The sequence below is a fragment of the Diadema antillarum genome, unplaced genomic scaffold, assembly GCF_040938485.1.
Source record: "Diadema antillarum isolate AM-2024a unplaced genomic scaffold, OU_Dant_1.0 scf00000128, whole genome shotgun sequence".
Classification (NCBI taxonomy): Eukaryota; Metazoa; Echinodermata; class Echinoidea; order Diadematoida; family Diadematidae; genus Diadema; species Diadema antillarum.
Window position 1 is genome coordinate 5,553,525 of NW_027271017.1, and position 20,089 is coordinate 5,573,613.

General features: G+C 37.8%; 2 protein-coding genes across 2 annotated transcripts in view; one reads left to right on the plus strand and one right to left on the minus strand.

The window, feature by feature from the left end:
• The window catches only part of LOC139720423 (ADP-ribosylation factor-like protein 2-binding protein), a 33,415-nt gene extending 20,430 nt beyond the window's left edge, over positions 1-12,985 (plus strand). Inside the window, exons 4-7 of the mRNA XM_071631783.1 lie at positions 3,069-3,175; positions 5,801-5,886; positions 9,152-9,248; positions 12,659-12,985. Of these exons, the coding sequence (XP_071487884.1) occupies positions 3,069-3,175; positions 5,801-5,886; positions 9,152-9,248; positions 12,659-12,853 (485 nt within the window). The 3' untranslated portion in view covers positions 12,854-12,985. The remainder of the gene's footprint in view (positions 1-3,068; positions 3,176-5,800; positions 5,887-9,151; positions 9,249-12,658) is intronic.
• A 6,338-nt stretch (positions 12,986-19,323) lies between these two features.
• The window catches only part of LOC139720425 (nuclear pore complex protein Nup93-like), a 41,840-nt gene continuing 41,074 nt past the window's right edge, over positions 19,324-20,089 (minus strand). Inside the window, exon 20 of the mRNA XM_071631785.1 lies at positions 19,324-19,975. Coding sequence (XP_071487886.1) covers positions 19,856-19,975 — 120 coding nt within the window. The 3' untranslated portion in view covers positions 19,324-19,855. The remainder of the gene's footprint in view (positions 19,976-20,089) is intronic.

Below are 20,089 nucleotides of genomic sequence, written 5' to 3' on the forward strand. Positions count from 1 at the left end.
CATAAATTCAGCAGTGTCCTTCAGACCCATAGTATCAACACTGCCCTGACGTAGTTTACAAACTACTCTCTTTTTGTTTGTAGCAGTACATATACAACAACTATGTACTAGAAATGCTTGGCTTCCATAGTGCGAAAAGTGCCCCTTGTCTAAAGTGATTGCAATTAATGCGAATGTCTATGGCAGTGCAGATGTCAATTTGTTCACAATATATAACATTATAATTATGTGTGAATTGGCTTATTTATCATACTGCAATCGCAATTAACCAAGTGAAATTTCATTCTAAAATATTATGTGGTACCAAGTACCCATAAAACAGATACTGGCCACTTTTATTAGGGGCGCTGTTCATATTATTGCCCCTCACAATCTCATCTCCATGTTACATGACCCAGATGAACAATGCTCTGAAAAGCAGTTCATATCTGTGTATGATACCGATGTGTTGGCTCAGTGAGTAGAGCGGCTGCCCTCACAATTGGGAGGTCATGGGTTCAAACCCCGGCCGCGTCATACCAAAAGACGTTAAAAGATGGGAGTTGCTGCTACCTTGTTTGCCGTTCAACAGTTGAAAAGGTTAGAGCAACGTCGATCTGGCGCTGCTCAGTGGCTGCCGGGCCCACGATCAATTTGGCAAAATGAATTTCCATTCTTGGACAATAAAATTTGGAGTTTATATCCAAAACAATTATTATTATTATTATATTATGATACTGTATGTTACAGTTCACTGCAATAGGCCTGTACATGATAAAGTTGCATTTGATACATTAATACTAATAATACCGAGAAAAATGCAAATTATGGGTACTTTGAATAAGGTGATGAGAAGTAGCTAGCCTATTTCTGGGGATCAGAAATGAAAAGTGGTATACTGATACCTGAAAGATTTATCTAATAGTACACTTTCAAGAAAATATGGTACATAGGTACTTTAGGGATGTATTGAATTACATACCTGTTGTGTTTGCATACTTGTCTTTGTTTCTGGATTCTTGCACATGCTTCATTGCATGGAAACTCCAATGCTCATTTATTTTTAGTTGTGTTTATATCTTGTGGATTGGCTTATTTTATTTCTTTTTTAAATTTGTTCAGTCACTTTTGGGAATTAAAGTTAAATGGTTAATTTACCATCTGTATCCCTATTATCATAGAACTCACTGCCAATGTCTTTACTTAAAGTAATAAATGTATTCTTTTGAATCATTTGAAGGTATCATTTGAAAGTTAAGATTCTTGAGAATTCAACTTGAAACCTAAATCTAAAAAAGAAAGGAAAAAAAAAGTGAGTTACTTTGGCTTTGATGTGTACATGTCATGTACATGTCATGTACATAACAAAGTATCGTAACAAAAGATGTAGACATTTGCATCACAGTTTCACTAATTGCTTGTGTTTCCTATATCTATATCAGTGTGTCTGTGGTCCAGGAATGATGCCTTTTCAATCCCTTAAATTGTATACCCAAGTAGCAAAACACTTGCTTGCCATACCATTGTATGTGTAGGTCAGTTTCTAGATATCAGTCTTTTTTTTTTTTTTCCAGTTTCAGTGAGTGAAATTTGAAAAGCAGGTCTTGTGCCAAGAGTCTTTTTTTTAATTTAATTTTATTTATTTTATTATTATTATTATTATTATTTTTTTTTTTGGGGGGGGGGGGGGGGGCTTTCTGCAGCCACGTGCTAATGGTAGCTTTTCACATGATCCTGACTTGAAGTCAAGTGTGTATTATACACGCTCCGTAACCATGGTACCCAGACGAAACGACTGCTGTCACTTGAAAGGAAATAGGGGGTTGATTTTCCGTGGGTGATGTTTTTCACGTGCAGCACCATGCGGTTGACACCATGGCCACGTTCAGTGTACGATGACAAGCCACAGTACTATATATATGTATACTTGATGAATGAGTAACTTTCATTGGTAACCTTTGTTCTTTGATATACCATAACAACTAAATTTTCTCAACTAAATTTTCTCATGGAAAATACCTGTTGATGCTTTTTATAGAGTTGTTTTTTTGTTTTTGTTTTTTTGTTACTAAGTACAAAGGCTAAGCATGAAAAAAGTAAAAGTTTTGATACTTTTGTATTTACGAGTAATTTGCCCCAAAGAGACAGGAGCTGTCCCATAGGAGCTAGAGATTGTATCCATTTTTTTTTTTGGCTTGATGTGCATTTTCAAGTACCGTACCTCATGGTCATTTAGTAATATGTACACTTGTTGTGTGTGAAGGAAAGGGAACAGTTGAAGTCCATATAAGTCATACACCAGTTTACACATTTGGAGTATCAACCTTGCTCTTGTCAAATATGCTGCCCCCCCCCCCCCCCCCCCCCCAAATAGGTTGAATGTTTGAGAATTGGTGATTATATATAATGTTTTTCTGTATTATAGTGTTGGCAAAAAGATGCCTTTATGATGTTTGATATGTCTTGTGAATGTTGTCAATGTTATTGTGTATTATATATTTGTCTGTTTTGTAAAAAGCATGTGAACAAAACAAATATCCATGAAATGGACAATAAAGACTGAAATGAAATGAAATGAAATGAAAAAAAAAATTGTCACACAGCAGATGTGCTAAGAAAGGTGCAAATCAGTGGTTTTGCAGAAACACCTGTTGCGCTGTGTAGTCTCCTTTTCCTGATCTTGCAGATTTGGAGGATTCTGAATACTTGAGATTGGCGAGTAATTTATAAGTATGGCTTCAAATATACACATTGTACCTGAAGGCTGAATCCCCTTACCCTAGCAACACTATCAGGACTCACATTAATGTTGGCCTAGTGGCCTTGGGCCACTAAAAATTGGTGTCAGGCCAACAAATTTATCTTTTGGTGGCCATTTCTTGTATACATACTACCATTTTAAGTGCAGTGGCTACTCTTTAGTTTATTTTACACGTTGTATGACCTCAGACAGTGTTTTGCAAATGGGTCTGTGACTTTCAAAGAATAACAGATGCTTTTATTAAACAAATCTCAGTACTACAGACATATACATGTAGTATTCATCCTGACATCTGTAATGTTTGTTTGTTTTTCTTTTTTCTTTTCAGAGGATGGCTTCCAAGACCTGCAGAATGGTTTCATGAACAAGCACTATCACATTTTTGAGGATGTAGAGGAGAACAAGATGGAATACACAGACATTTTCAACCAATATGTAAGTCTTAAATGCAGATTGCATATGGCACTTGTAAACCAGTGTGATATTAAAGCAGTATCATAATGTGTAATTAATAATGTAATGATTGCCAATGGCGTGCTGTAGATCAGTGTACATATTTTAATGGCAAACTTTGTGTACCAGTACTGTAAAGCAAGATATTATCACAGCATGAAATTTTCATGAATTGGAACAGACGGCCTTTTTCATAGCATGAAAAATTTGTGAATTGTCACAGGCATTCAGTGCATATATTGTAGACAAGAACTTCGAATCTTGGCTCTCACAAAAAAAATTTGCGAAATGAAGATGAATGCAAATATTCTTGGTTTTACATGTACTTAAAATGTATGTTAGAGCACTGTGAAATGGTTTTAGAGTGCATGGAATCAATACTGTTCAATTTCCTACAAAAACATGATGATCGTCAACACAAGGTTTTTCTGTATTTCAGATTTTGTATGCAGTGTTTTCATCAGGCCACATTTGAAATCATAATAATAATCAAAAAGTCAACAAATCTTATGAAAAGAAGTTAAAACTATTTTGCAGCAAAGGTGTTTTTTGTTCCCCCCTGCCCCCATGGGTGTACTGTCAGTATGAGTGTTGCCACAAAAAGGGTTTATCAATGGTGTATTCTGTATACAAGAACATGAAAAAAATCAATTTAAGAAATGCTTCTTAACTTTAGAATATGGTGGAATTTGGATGGCATGTAAAGGGAAACCCTCCCATTAACCCATTGACAACAGTGTACTTCATCCACTTGCTTTGTGGGAAATGTGTGCTACACAGACATCAGACTGAATGCATCAGGTCAGCTGAACTAGAAACAAAAATAAAAGGAGAACCAAAAATGGTGTTTCTTAAAAGCAGACAAGACATAATACAGTGTGATGATTACAGAGGGTGTCAAATAAAGGGCAGAGAGTGACAAAATATATATGTTATATAGCAGGTACCGTTATATGACATATGATACCGGAGATAAAGCATTAACCTCGTCTGTTCCAGAGACATTTTCAGCTTTGCTCGGAGAAGAACCCCATCTCCTGATCTTTCATCATCAGATTTTGCCGGCCGATTCCGAATCCCAGGGGGCTATAAGTCATAATCTTGTGAATGAATCTTCCTGGCCTTTCCCTTACCTCTTAAGTAATGGGGGGGGGGGGGGGAAGTGTTGAACTGCATGGGGACACCTTGAGAGACTCCCAATCTTTTGAGGCATTTGCTGAATTATAAAATCATACACTGCTTTGTTTCTGTTTCCTTTTGACCAGAATTCCCCAGTGAGTGCGTGTGTGACTTCCTTTCACAGACCTGTTTAGGGGGAGGGGTTTCACACACTTTGCGGAAGAAACTGTTTGTAATAATAATTGTCTGAAATGGGTTTCATTCAGAGTTTAATACCCTCTGTGAAGACAGAGGAATGTGTGTCCTTTGCCAACCACTTACTGCTGACAGCATTCCTTTCAAGCGCAACAGCTATGTCACAAACTCCATGGACTGTTAATGAAACAAGCAAATCTGTGTTCCCTGATATGCAAGTATACCTACAGGATGCACACACCATGTTAGAAGCTAGGCTCCTTCTTCTCTTCTTTCATGTTTGATGGTCAAACTTTTCAAATAACAAATGAGCACTCAAAATGTAGGGAAACTTGATTGGAGAACAAACACCTCTAAACCAGAATTTGATGAGGGATGTGTGTTTGAGGAATTATTGTTTGGATTTGCTTTCAGACTTGGAAAAAAAAAAGATGAACTGTGCATGTATGGTAGGAGTGTTCCTGGTAGGAATTTTACAGTATGTTATGAGAGCACATGTATTGTGTGGGCTTCATGAGATTTCTAATGCAGTTATGATACAATTTAAAATGTCAGTTGCTGCTGTCTTCATGTGTTTATTCTTCTGATATGTACAATTTGTATGTGTGTTTGAGTTGATGAAGGATATGGAATCAAGCCGCATTGCCGTCTGTTTTGTTCATTGCGATATGAGAGGGACAGCAAAATACTGGAAGAAGGGGTAATATGAATGGGTACAAATATGGTATGTCAAGAGCATATTAACCAATCTAGTTAAAGCAGGGAATTGGTAGGCAAAATATAATCTTTTAGTGATGGGAAATTCTGTAATCTGATTGGTCAATCAATCATGCAATATATCAATATCCCATATTAAATGAATGAGGTCATTGCTGTCATAGTGTTCCCTCTTTTGCATTGTTTGTGTTATTCATAATTTGCACGCACGACAGCTGCAAGAACTCGAATTGTTATAATAACCTACTAGCTGGCAGCACCGTACAGTGGCAGTTATGAAAGAAACACAAGAAAGCACAAGTGATGGGTAAGCTTAAGTTTCTGAAATAAATGCATGGATTAGGGGTCTATATTTTCATTAAAAAAGATTACCAATAACATTACACTAAAAGAAAATCCTTGCCCCCTGCTTGTTCTCATGTGATACAGGAAATATCTACTGTCTGGTGCTATATTCTGTTTCATGTATTACTAGTATGTGAACAAGCAGGGGGTAACTAATATTTTTCCATGAAGATGTCTCATATACCTGGAAGATATTAATCGTGTGTCTTTGCATCGTGTGTCACTCCACAGACTAGCCTTATAGAGAAGTACATCGAGGAACAGCTTGTGGCGAGGATACCATCCTTTTGTATGGATGAATTTCTCAAGCAATTAGCGTAAGTTGTCATTGCATATAAATGCTCATCCAGTACTGAGTTGTCCCCTGTCCTTTCTTCCCCCCCCCCCTCACTCTTCCTCCTTTTTCTCTATGTCTCAGTCTGTCCAATTTGTCCTTTTTAAGTATTTGCTTCTTTTTCTTTTTCCCATTTTATTGCTATTCTCCACATAGACCTTCCATGTCCTGTCTGAATTCTATGTTTTATTTGCCTACCCTCCTCCTCCTCTTCCTTCGTATTTTTGTATCCGTTTTCTGCTGCTTTTTTTTGTTATGTCCATCGCCTCTTTTTCTTTCCGATTTTGACTTCCTTTCATCTTTGTTGTCTCCCCATCTTCTCGTTTGTTTGTTTGTTTGTTTGTCTGTCTGTCTGTCACTTTGTTTGTTTGTTTGTTTATTTGTTTACAATAACTGCCCTGGCCCCACCAGTTTCTTTATGGCATGGCTTTTTCTTAGCCCTAGCAATATTTATCATCATTGTGTGTGTGTGTGTGTGTGTGTGTGTGTGTGTGTGTGTTTGTGTATGTGTGTCTGTGTGTTGCAATGAGCAAACAATGATGATTTCAGAAGGAATCATAGTTTCTAAAATCATCAACCAAAGGCGTGATTTTTGTGATCTTTCTATGTACAAAATAAAAGGAGAGCTGTGATCTGTCTCCTTGATACATTTGATTTGAATTAAAGTAAATTCAATTAAATTTGTAATGTAATTTTCATCAGCAACAAAAAAAAAGTGTTTTTGCAAGAATACAACAAAATCACATGCAAAAAAAAAACCAAACCCACAAAAACAAAAAACAAGCAGGCAAACAAACAAATAATATTTTTCTCATGAACAAAAAAAAAAGTAATTGTGAACTGTAATTTACAAGATTTGGTAATGGTTGATAAATTGCAGTGCTTAATGTATTAAAGATGGTGCTGTGCACGCTAGTAACAGTATTATCAACAAAGTGTATTAAATGACATTAGGTCATCTGAACATTACACAGTTCCTGTTTGGCCAGTTTTCGTCGTGTGACTCTTGCTCGTTGAAATGTTGAGTTATTCAACCGCTGAACATTTATTTGATTAACACAGATGCTCGCCGAGGCTAGACGTAGAAGATAGAATCAGTCATGTCACCTGCTCACATTCGCATGATGATTTCTGTGGTTTTATGTGCAATGTCTGTGACTGTCATGCTGCGTTGCCTTGCGAACATTACTCACACCTATCTTGCGGCTGATTGTCATCAACATGCCGGGGTTGGTGGGTGCTCTAATTGTAGGCGGGGGAAAAACAGGGGCAACATACACAAAAGGGTAATGTAACCTAAAGCTGTGCTCTCCTATTGTTAATCCACGACTTAGACACGCCTTAAAAGTCGGCTCCACTCGGATGCGGGAATCACATGTTGTTTTGGGACACACCGTGTGTCTCTGACAGAATTCTCAAAGATGCTCTTAGGGTTGAAAATGTCACTTTTTTTTTTTGTCTGACCTGTAGGTGACACCTACACTAGATGTGTATTTTCTACTTACTTTAGATGGGCAATGAAATCTTTTGATATAACCTTTATGATGGAATGAAACAGCAAAAGCATTATTCACATTTGTCATTTTAACCACCCCCAGCCTTCTCATTCACTTGTAGTGCAGGTACAAAGGAATTCTAGATACATGGAGTGTCTCTAAGAGAAATTTCAAAGACAGTCTTTGGTTGAATATTGTATGTCCCATTGTTTTTCCTTTATGACCTATAGATCACACCTACACCAGAGGAGCATTTTTACCCATTTTAGAGTGGCACTGAAACCTTTTTATAAACTTTAGGATGGAATGAAACAGTTAAAGCATAATTTACAGTCACCATTTTAACCAAAACTCCCCCACCTTTCATTAAGTTTTAGCATCTATAGGTGCTAAAGGAATTTTAGATACTTTGAATGTCTTTGACATAAATCTCAAATACAGTCTTAGGGTTGAATATGTCACAACTTTTTTTTCTCTCTCTCTCTCTGACCTGTAGATGATGCATGCACCAGATGATGAATTATTGCTTGTTAATAAATCAACAGTTAAATCTTTTATAAACTTTATATGGAATGAAATAGCATAATTTCCATTTACCATTTTAGGCAACCCACCCCCCCCCCCCCCCCCCCCCCCCCCGCGTTCTCATTCAGTTTTAGCATAGCTATACATTGATGTGCCATAGATATTTTGATAACGTGCCTGTATAATGCTATGCTGCATATTGATTGGGATGTGTTTAAATGAAAGGATCTACCTGATTGTGATCATATTCTTGTCTCTGAAATATGGATTGTAATCTTTTATGTTTCCTTGTGACTGAAAGACTTCACAAACACCTTTGACAAGCTTTGTACTGATGTCAGATGACTTCACTTTGTAGAGTTTGGGAAATGAGAGCCACCCCTTAAACCTTTCAGTCTCAGAAACCACAATCTTGTAATCTTGTACCAGTTGTTTACTGCTGTACGAAATGTATCTTACTTATTCTCATTTTTTTCTGCTGTAAAACACAATATTTTCGCGGCATAAAATTTTTGCAAATTGGAGCCTACAGCCTTTTTCATGGCATGAATTTTTTTGCGAGTTGCCTCTAACATTCAGTGCATTGATAGTGTAGACAAGAACTTTTGCATGCATTTTAATTTTGCGAATCTTGGCTCTTGCAAAATTAAAATGCACACAAACATTCCTCATTTTACAGTATTCATTTTTACTTTTTCAGTAAGGAAAAGTACTGTAAAAACTCTTCCATTTGAAGCTCTTTGTTATTCACATGAAATGTTTTCAGTACCAGAATTTTCAAAAGCCTCTTTATTTCTAAATTCATGACTTGTTCTGACATTGACAACATGCTGTAGAAGAATAAGCATTCTGTTTCCCTCCCAAATCAACATTTTATTTATTTGTTGTTGTTGTTGTTTAGTTACATCTGATCTTTCTCCTATAGAAGATAAGCTGTGAAATTCAGGGGTACCAATTTAATGATCATAAGATGGCCGTTATTGCAGCGAAGTTCCGTAGGGATTTAGGTAGCAAAAGGACCAAAGATGGCAAAGCACCTACAACTGTATGGTACACATAACTTTAATGTAAAACGGCTTCAAGTACTTTAGCTTTCCCGTCGCTTCTCGAGCAAGAATATTGATAGTATAAGGCTGTGATTTGAAGCATTTTAAGCCACAGTTGTACCATCAAGACAATGCAACAGACTTAGTTCCACTGTCCTTTTTCTCCCACTGATCTCCACAGGAAGAGGAAAGACAAACTGGAGGGAGAAATCTTCGAGATCCTCTTCACTTTCAGTGACTTCCTAGCATTCAAAGAGCTGATGCTGGATTTCAAAGCAGTGAGTATTTTAATCATTTACATATCCGCCCTTGCCCTGCTTGTGTCTAAAATGTAATCTGTGTGAAAACCAAGAGACCCAGCCTTGACTGGGTGCACTGCACACTTTGGGGTCAAACTGAAGACAACTGTAATCGTGACTTCAAAGATCCTTCTGCCCTGTTACGTGACCCAGATTTGCGGAAAGCCAAAAAGTCAGTCGGAAGAGCTAAATGTGTATTGCTCTGTTTGTTTCCTCAAAGTTTGTGGTGGCTCTCAGAGCCAGAGATTGGGAAAAATCAGAGCCAGCTGACTGTGTTGATTAGAACTTGATTGAGGGCTTATTATCTTTGCATTTTGAAATTGAGCAATGTGCACTAGCTGTGCATCATTAGTATTTCCTGCTTGTTTTGCTAAATGGATTCCATGAAAAATGGGAACTTCATGTGATTAATTGTTTGCATGAGGCCAAGTTCAGTGGATGGTACTTCCTTAGAATTTATGTAAGGATGAGAATGTTTTCGTACATGTAATTTATGTTTAATATGAGAGTATTGGGAAATGATGCAAATGTCTCCCCGAGAGAGTCAAATTTTGCCGCTCGTCCACAGAGTATCTCATTTCCAGAATATTCTCATGAGTAACCAGTGGTAGATCTGAAGAAAGATGATCATCTTAACAAAGATGAAAAAGAATGGAAGGGGAAGGGAGACACACAGCTGATGAAACCTGGAAGTGGCAGGAGAAAATGTGCACTTAAACCTTTTATTATTTTTTATCTTATTGATTTTTTTTTGCTTGTCAGCTGATTAACCTCAGAAGTGGTAAGCACTTTCAAAAATGCAGCACCGCCCCTGGCCTGGGCTCTGTCCCTACGCTCCCTTGCTTTGCGCTCCCCACCCCTCTGTACGGAATTCCTTGATCTGCCGCTGGTTTCACCCAGGTTGAATTTGTAGGAATCTTGCAGAGACTGTGCGTAAGCCTCGTTACTAAGGCACTTGTTGATGTAGATGCTGAGTCTCTCAGAGACCTAGAGTAGTGTGGACTCGCCAGGGAAGCACGTGCTGATACGAGCGAGAATCAACCCGAACATGAACTCGGGCGAATAAATACATGTAGGGCATGACGAAGGACAGATTGTTATCAATGCTAAACAGACTCGGTGAAGAAGGCCTCTAGTTCTTCCCACTGCCATACATGTGACCGTGGCCGTGGATGCCCTTTACAATAGCTGTGATGCTTGCCTTTATAGAAGGCATTCCTTTATGTTAACAATTTTTTTTTTAAAGGAAATACACTCATCCTTTAAAGCTGCTGTGTCATCTTCTGTTGCATGCATGTTGCACACATGTATATAAATGTCCTATGCCTGCCATCCAAAATGCAAATGTATGACCTGCAAGATTTATTTAGGACTGCCTTACGATATCTAGAAGATGTGAAGCAAACTTTCTTTCCTGCTAAATCCTGTATTTCATCTCATATCTTTGACTTTATTCAGCAAGAACAAACACATAAAGAAACAGACAAAATGAAACTGGCTGGTTGTACACACTTGTATGCATCATGTTTAGCCTCAATATCATGCATTCTGATATTTTTTTTTTCACAACAAATCATGTGTGAGCTTAGAATAAAATCTCATGCTGCAAGAAACCACCATCATATGTTGAGATGTGATTTTGTCTTTTTTTCAGTCCCGACAGTTTTCCATCTTTGATTGACCTTTCGTTTGACCTTTTGAAAGAATGTCATCGGCACAGATTAAACTTATTATTTCAGAAACATATTGTTTGTATGTGGTTTATAAAGTGCTAGATATTAATGGCAGTGGCTTACAACTTGAATGATTATCTTTTTTCTCTTCTTTTCTTCTTCAAACATGAAGGAATGCCAGTCCCTGCATTCTGATCATGACCTTGCATCACAAAGCCAACAAAAAGTCACCAGATATGAACTTTTAGCGCAAGGGCAGATTTTTGAAAGAAGTGATTTTCATCTGTGAAATTGTGTACACAGTAGCTCATGCGAATTGATTGACCTAACCAAGTGAAAGAAGGGATAGCATTTAATCCAACCTTGCGATGTGCTGCTTATTTTCGGAAAAGGGCTTTAAAAGTTATCACTCTGTTGAGCTGTGCTGACTCAGCTTGTAAGGTGCATTAAGAAGAAGAAAAAAAATGAAACTCTGTAGTAACTGCTACGAAGGGATTATGGAATGATTATGAAACTTGATTATGAAGCACTCTCTTCATGATTAAAATTAAAGTGTATACTAATTACTACTGACTGTTTTGAAGAGGTACTGTAAGGTTTTCATGTAAACTTTGATGTGTCCGGTGGGCATAGACAGTGAAGGAAAACAATGTCAGACCAAGGGATTTCAGGTCTACAAAACTATCAAATAGAGTAATATATTCTTCCAAACTTGAGATTGGTTGCTCCTTGACAAAATACCTAACATTGGATATCATCAACTTTCAGGCCTATTAAGGGATTATAAACCCATGCAAGGTGGGTTTTTTTTTTCAGGAATTGTGAAGCAGGGTCACAATTACTCAGAACTTTGGAGGTGCTTCAGGCACACTTTCTTATAGGTTTTGTTCATTATAATGGCCTTCAACATAATTTTCCAGCACAGATGACTATCTGAGCATGCTCCAAAGTTCAGCACACTTAGAATTCAGTTATTGAATTTAGCTACAGTTGTATGATACTTGTTAGCTTTCCTATTCTTGATCATGTTGTAATTCTGTGCAATGGTACTAATTGATTGTTGATAAAGTAAAGGCCTGTCAAGCCAACAGAGTTCACAGTTGCTAGTAATAACATTTTATATATTCATACATACAGAATGCATAACATATCACTGAGCCATGATTGTCATGAGGTAACTTTACATTTATACCCTATATATTTATACCCACAGGTAATTCAACTCAATGAGCTGTGACTTTTATATAGAAAAATGAGGTACAATTCGTCGGGTGCCCGTGCATTGGCCGCTAACGCAATACAAATTGTATTGCGTTAGCGGCCAATGCACGGGCACCCGACGAATTGTGTGTTTATATGATTACAAAAAAAATATATTGTTAATTTATTAATAGCTTTAGGATACGTTGACGGATCCAGAGGGGGACGCACCGGGCGCGAAACCCTTCTTTAATTTTGTAAAGACGCCTTCCCTTTACGGAATTCCTGGATCTGTCCCTGGGATATAGTATATATCAAGTCATTTTGAAACATTGGGACTTGTGTACTGATTTCATCCCTCCAAAAAGGTATTCAGTTGTAAGAAATTTTGTTTGTTGTTTGCTAAATGCTCTCAAGTTTTGGAAAATGCAGAGTGAGACAGCCATTTTTAGTAATTGTTTGCACATGTTGGTAAGATCTCGAGAACAAACTATTTCTCATTCTGTTACACCACAGGACAAGGAGGGCACTTCTATTGATCTAGGAGCCGGTATCATCGTGACGCCATTCAGTGTAGATAGTGCCTCAAAACATACAGCATCGACCACGACGTCGACACCCGCCTCAGGTCCACCCACTTCCTCCTCCTCCTCCTCATCGCCGTCTTCATCATCGACATCCAGTCGGAGCGAGCAAGGTCCGGCCAAATAACCACCCAAGGGAGAGTGAGGGAGTGTGGCGGCCTACATAGTTTAATATCAACTGGCAATTCAATATCTGTTTGATATTTCGTTTTCATATATTACACATTTTCTCTCTCTAGATAGAAAAAAGCTATTAAGAAAAGTGCAGTGTTGCTAAACGTTCCATTTCCAATGTTGTTGGTACAATGCATGAGGCAGCATAGTGCAAATGTTAAGCCAAATCAATAATGTGGATCGCTAGTCTTGCAAATTGGTGGCATTTTTCATTTGCATATTAATTTTCTGCCTCACAGTGTGCAGATAGAGTGTATAGAGTTTATAAACGGGGTGGGGGTGGGGTGGGAGCATGGGAGGAGGAGAAAAAGGAGAGTGTGATGCCATATTTCAAGTCTGTATGCTAAGAGTGCAAGGATTATATTATTGTTAGGGGGATGTGGCAGATGAAGCAAGAACAGTGATTGCTGAGATATGGTATCCTTGAAAAGCTCTCCGGGCAGATCACTTGAAATATCTTAAATTAATAAAGTTTGCCCCCGAATACTTGAAATGAAATAATCTTACAATCTAATCTGTGCCCGTACACTCTCAATCACTGTCACTAGTGCATGTGGATAGCAAGATTGTAGTGACTCAGGTACGCTTGACTATTTGTTTTTGTCACATTGGTATTGAAAATTTGGAGTCAAGGCTACTAGCTGTCTTCTTTTCTTCAGAGGCAACTTAACCAAATGGTAAAGGCACAATTGATAAAGGTGACTCAGTTGCCAGGGAACAAATATGTGTATGCCATGAGAGTGTGCTGACCAGTAAACCAAGATTGGCATCTCTCCTGTGACTCGGGGTATTAATGGTCGTAGCAGGAATACATCACCAGCTTTCCTTAAGTGCTGGCGTTTCGGGATTTTTAAAAGACAAATGTGAGTGAGCCGTGAAATAAAAGTCGGAAAAGCTCTCATGATGAACTTCAAATGTAGGCCAAATGAATCTGCTAAATTTAATTGAGTTGTGTACCTGTACTGCAAGAAGTGGAATTTAGGAGTTAGCTGAAACTAGAGTACTGTAAAACCACAAATATTGGCGGCATTAAATTTTCACAAATTGCCACTGACATTCAATGTGTAAATGTATAGACAAGAACTTTCGCGTGCATTTTAATTCGGTGAACCTTAGCTCGTAAAATTTGTGAAAATTTCATGCATGCAAAAATTTCTGGTTTTACAGTGGACTTGATAGGAGATCAAAAGTGTTATCATATATTTCATGATGTCATTTCAGTCAAAATCAATACTTTGATAATGGTAATGGGGAGAACTACTGTATGTCCCATTAAACTGGATTACACATCAAATTCCAATTAGACTGTATTTGATCCTCAGATCATTGTAAACTTTTTTAGACACAAAACTTTCGAGTAGGGATTCTCATCGATGCCGAGTATATGTTGCAAGCACAGTACCAGAACTCAAGCAGTTAGATTATCTCAGATGGCACAAACCCTGGAATGTATATAAAGTACTTAATTTTGAATACTTTCAACACATCCCTTCCTAGAAGTTAAACATTTGAAGAATTGCGTTGTTGTAATTCAGCACTGATATAATTCAGCTGTGATATGTGGCATTACAAAATATAAAGTACTTCTGTCGCTCTATAGGGCTATGCCAGGGATAGGAAGAATGTATCATATGTGCATGTACCCCTTGATTATGTGCTTACATGTGTATCATAAAAAGGAATGTGCAAATTTGGCATTTATGTAGTGTCTATGAGAAATGATTCAGTACTTACTAAGTGTGGTACTCTAGGATGCAAGGAATTTTATCAATGTGCTGAGAAAGATGCCAGCTTTACATCAAGCAATAGCATACAGCCACTTATCAATAATCAAGAATAATCATTAGACTGAACAATTTATCAATCCAAATAATTTTTGTGTATTTAACACTGCAGTACTCTTTATTTCAAATACCAGACAAACCTTTTGGACAGCATGGACACAAAAGACCAGCACCTTGATTTAGATTAGAGAAGAAAACAATCATTATTCCGTCCCTTGGTGATTTATAGTACATTACGCCCTTCCTATGTCAGATAGAAATAGAGTGAGAGAATGTAGAATACTTATGTACGTGCAACTTACATTTATTGTAGCAGTAGATGGTCTGTAGCAACAGCCTTTTGTGTGGAAGCATTGTTAATGTTGTCATTCTGGCTACATTTTTGTTTTTACCTTGAAATTGCATTAGCCTTAAACCCTCCCAAATAATGTAAAGTCCCCATGTGGGTACTTTCTGGTACACCAGGTAGCTGCTAGCAAACATTTGAGACCACTCACATATTTATCTGTGAGTGTCGCTATCTACTCGGCTGTCTGAAATTCATCCTTTGTATAAATCCGTGTGTGGGATACAAGTTTGATTTATGCATCGATGATGACTCAAGATGATGACATTAACACAATGCGCTTCTGATAAAAGCATGGCTTTATGGTATTCATGAGAGCCCTGTAATATTGCTGCCTCTTTTACAAAGAGAAACATGTAAATCACTGCTAAAACTACTGGTAGTACTTAAAAAAGAACTAAATGTTCCGTGTTTTTTGAAATGTTTGGTAATTTTGGCATTCAGCCCTGGCATAATGTTAGCAATGTATTCTTCATTCACTTCTTAAAGAAGCCTCTTTCTTGTGACATTAGCAAGAGGGAAAAAAAATTCCATAAATAATATCGACTTGTCAAAGCAATGACAATCTGTGTTGGATGTGTTAAATGGACATGTGTTTTTTTTACTTGAGCTTATTCTAATTTCCAGTTTTTTGCTTTTTGTTTTGTTTATCTTATCATTCTTGTCGTTAATGTAATTTGCATTTTCAATACCTCTAATCAGGTTTTTCCCCCATGCTCTAAGGCATTGCTAATCATCGTACATGCTCGAAGCAGAAGTTAAGAAGCAGTGCTTGTCACACATTAGTGACGGCTAATTTAGCCTGCCTGGTTCTGTCGGGCTGCTCTCAGCCAGTATGTTCCTATGTCTGCCAAAATGCATAAACTTGATGTGCACCGATCAGTTTACCTTCATTGAAGCATCCAATATCGTCACCCGCTCGTCAAGTGATTGCACAGGCACCTCCTAAGAATCTCATTCAGGTTTTTGATGTTATCTGTGATTATGTTAGTACAGAAGCATGCCCCCTGTTCTACCAGTCAAATGAAAGGACACAAAATGCAGTACAGAAAAGTCCCTCTCTTTCTAGGGGGGGGGGATGGGGGGATGGGCTGATGGGCTGATGATGGGAAATTACAGAGGTGAAGTGTGCCAAGCAATAACACCTTCTCCATGCTGTGCTGCATACTCTATGTGAACTTAATTCCACCTAAATTTATGAAATATCACACCCACGAGGAGTACATGCCTTCAAGCAGCTTTGTAGAGGGGAACTGTGTTATAGCAAGCTGGGTTGGACCACTGAAATGTCCCTGATATTATCTCGTATTATCTGGGATAAAACCGAAACAATATAAAAAGAATGGGACCTGAAAAATTACCTTGTTGGAAAAAGAAAATTCTGTTGTTGATGCCTTGTCTGCATGGTTTGGAAAAAGGAAGAAAAAAAAAAAGTGTATCTACACTGAGGTGAATTGATGTTTACTTGATACCAAATTGCTCCGATAAAACTTTGGGGGACAAAATGTTTTGCCTATTCCTGATGTTTAGAGCGAGCTGTACCGAGCTTCAATAAGTTTGCTATAATGTATGGATCTTGATGGACAAGATCATATTTGTCATTGGTGACAGCTATGTGAACATGACTTCAGTGTGCACTCTACACTCTTGATAAGGACTGAAAGAGTGCGTAACGGTGTAGAACAGGACAAAAATAACTGCAGTACCACAAGTCTCAGAGCCAGAGAAATGATGGCATTTATGGTTAAAGAAAGGGTAGCATGTCTTCTTATGTGAATATCTTTGTAATAATCAGTGATAGTACTTTTTTTCACTTTTTGCAGTGTTACCTACGTGTAATATTATATTACACAAGCAGTTTGACCAATGAGATGATAAAATGTATTCAGACTTTGTGTGTTTCAGTCAATTGTGATTTTTTTTTCTTTTTTTCTCTTAGACAGTATCTGTAAAGTGCTCCAATCTGAAGTGAGCCCTCTCTTGGATGATTATATCAACAAAAAAAGTTTCAGTTGTACATAGCTTGTATTTATACTTCACTGCAAATAAAAAGTTATTGTTATGGAATTGTGCCCATTGCACAACTTACAAGACGGCTTTCATGTGTGATTTTTGAGAGTTGTGGTGCACCAGTGGATCCACTGTAGTCTAGTGTGGGGACTTGATGAAGTCCAAACTTTGAAATATAATCTGATTCACCAGATATGAAAAAAAGTCTAGAATTAATCCTTCTTCGACTATGGAAGTTGAGAATGAAATCAATTCTTAACTATATTCAAATTACAGTATTCGTTGCCCAAGTCGAAGAAGAAATAGCTTCAACTTAGAGAAAATTTTACTTGTGAGGGATTAAAATCAATAGAATATAAAGAGAAGAGGACATGAAAAGACCTTCAACTTAGGCGATTTTTCGACTTATGCGAGGTCAACTTAAGCAGGGTTGACTGTAATATTCTGTAACCCCTGGAAGACAAAGTAAGAGATAAAGATTGTCCAATTTTCCTCAAACTTAAATGATGTGTTCTACTAATATTGCTGCATTTGCTCAATTCACTTATATTTTGGTTTCATTCTCCTTTGAATTCTGAAGGATGTAGACCCTACTTCACTAAGAGCTGTGTTCAAAATGTTAAAACCACAACCATGAAAATAAATCCAGACACAACATTCAAAATTGTCATCATTGTCAACTTTGTCAAAAGTGTCATCTTTTCACCTTCCCTCAAGCATTGCTGAACAAATCGAAAGACACCAAAGTTTTTCCATTCAATTCATTAATTTTATTACCAAAATATCACTTGGTGACAAAAAACAAATACAGGACATTGACATGGATGCGTAAAGCAAAATTAACATGATCCTCAACAGGAATGAATTTATTTAACCAATTCTGCATTTTTTTTTTTCCTCGATCGACATCGGAACACCATACCATTAGTGTACAGCTGCCAACAAATAAATAGTCAATGACTTGAGATCGGTAGTTTGCTTTCTGCTCCTGGATCAGGCATAAACAGGGACCCCAAGGACACCAGGGGTGGAGTCATCCCTTTCTCCTCCTCCCACATGACAGGGTTGTCAAACTTTTGACGACAAAACCCTCTATTTTAAAATATCATGGCCGTACAGGGAAAGGTCGTTCTATCATGCTCGCTTACGACGAGGTACCGCTTTTAACAACATGAATTTGGCGGTTTCGATTTTTCCATTGATTTTTTTAGTATGTTTACAACATGGTACTCGTTATAATAAGGGGTTTTCCTGTGATTTCCTTTTTATGTGAATATCCATGTGTGCAAAAGTGAATGAATGAAATGCACACTTAATAACCCAAATAAAAACTAAATCATCCATTTTTCACTTCATACCAGATGCTAAGGATAAAAGTGTGAAATAACCAATCTTCTTCTGACCCATCAAGCAGTTCCGAAAATAAGACACTCGTTAATGAGTGAAACCAAAACTCCAGAAAATGCCCCGAATCAACGTGGAAGCTCCCAAGGTCCACATGACATACTGTAAAAGTGGATATTTTCGGGCAACTAATTTTTCGCGCTTGGCCGGGTACGAAGAATTTGGCAGGTTTATAATTTCGCAGATTCAAGACATCAACCACTGGAACATATGGCACGCAAAAATATTCGCGTGCTTTTCATTTCACGCTAGCTTCTGGTTGCGCGAAATGCGTGAAAATTTGAACATTACGAAAATGTCCACTTTTACAGTAACAAACATACACATATTAGGAAAAATCTCCCAAGTGCCTAGCTAGGATATAGGGAGGTGGGGGAGGTGGGGGGAATAAGCCCTTCATGGTATTATACAAAATCAATTTCATGCAAGAAAGGAAGGAGTCGCCAGTTGCTATCTACCATCTATATAAGAGCACATCAACAAATTGAAGATGAGAATTTCTGCAAACCAAATTCCTGTCGGGTTTCTTGCGCAGCATGTCTTGGCAATCTGAAACTCACAATGAAATTGATGATGTTGATTATGGCATGGTTTGTTTTTTTAAACCTGATACCTTAAAATCCTTATTCAGAACCCCCACCTCTTTGACCATATTTTTCATAAGAGCCATCAGCATAATTCTATGAAGGTCACTGTTGATTTTGGCCAAAAATATCGTCATTGTTGAGTAGGAACAAAATCAATGTGAGGACATGTACATCTGTGGGGAAATACCTTGATTTTCCTTCATTCTCTCCTGAAAATTCTGTAGCACAAGTTTTTTTTTTTTTTTTCTTTCCCCCACCAATATATCTCACTAACCATCTGGCAGATCACAAGGAGTGGAATGGTAGTGAGTGGTTCAGAAGAACAGATTACAGTCATTAGTGCGAGCGGTCTACACGTTGTCCTGAGTGTCAAATTTCATTTCATGGATGCAGCAAAACAGCATTACCGTGGCTCTTGTAATAGATGTATGCTTCTTTAAAACTGAATTCAGATTCGAGTGGAAATAGACACAAAGTAAGGCACTCTTTTCTTTTTCCTGCAATCCTTCAGAGACCTGCTTCACGCTTCAAAAATTCCTGCTAAATTTGCGTCAAATGTTTGGGGTGTCCCTCCGTTTTATTCTGCCATCTCCTCAAGTAACATGCTTCCATGCGTGGAGCGGCATGGACGATACGGAGAGGTCACACAAAATTGTTTCACCTTTCCTCAGCATGGGAGTGAACGACCAGTCTTTCCATCTGAGAGTCTTGTTACATCATGCATAATACTTTTTTTGATTTTGAATGTGGTATACACTGTGGGGTCATTAGTTCAATGAGCTGACTACGGATCTCATTCACGTGGGAGTAATGTTCGTGGATGTTTAATTCATGAGGACCTCCATCTGTACAAGTCTAGCGTTGGTGTCTCCAGGCATTCTGTAGGGTAGCATACCAGCAAACGTGATGAGAGCCTTGGCTTGCTTCCTCAGGTGGGCAAGATACTGCAATATTTTTTTTTTCTTTTTTGGGGGGGGGGGGGGTGACGAAAGAAAAGAGTAAACGGCATTACATCATATTTGTTCACAGTTCTCTGTTTTGCTAAACTTGATGTTTTT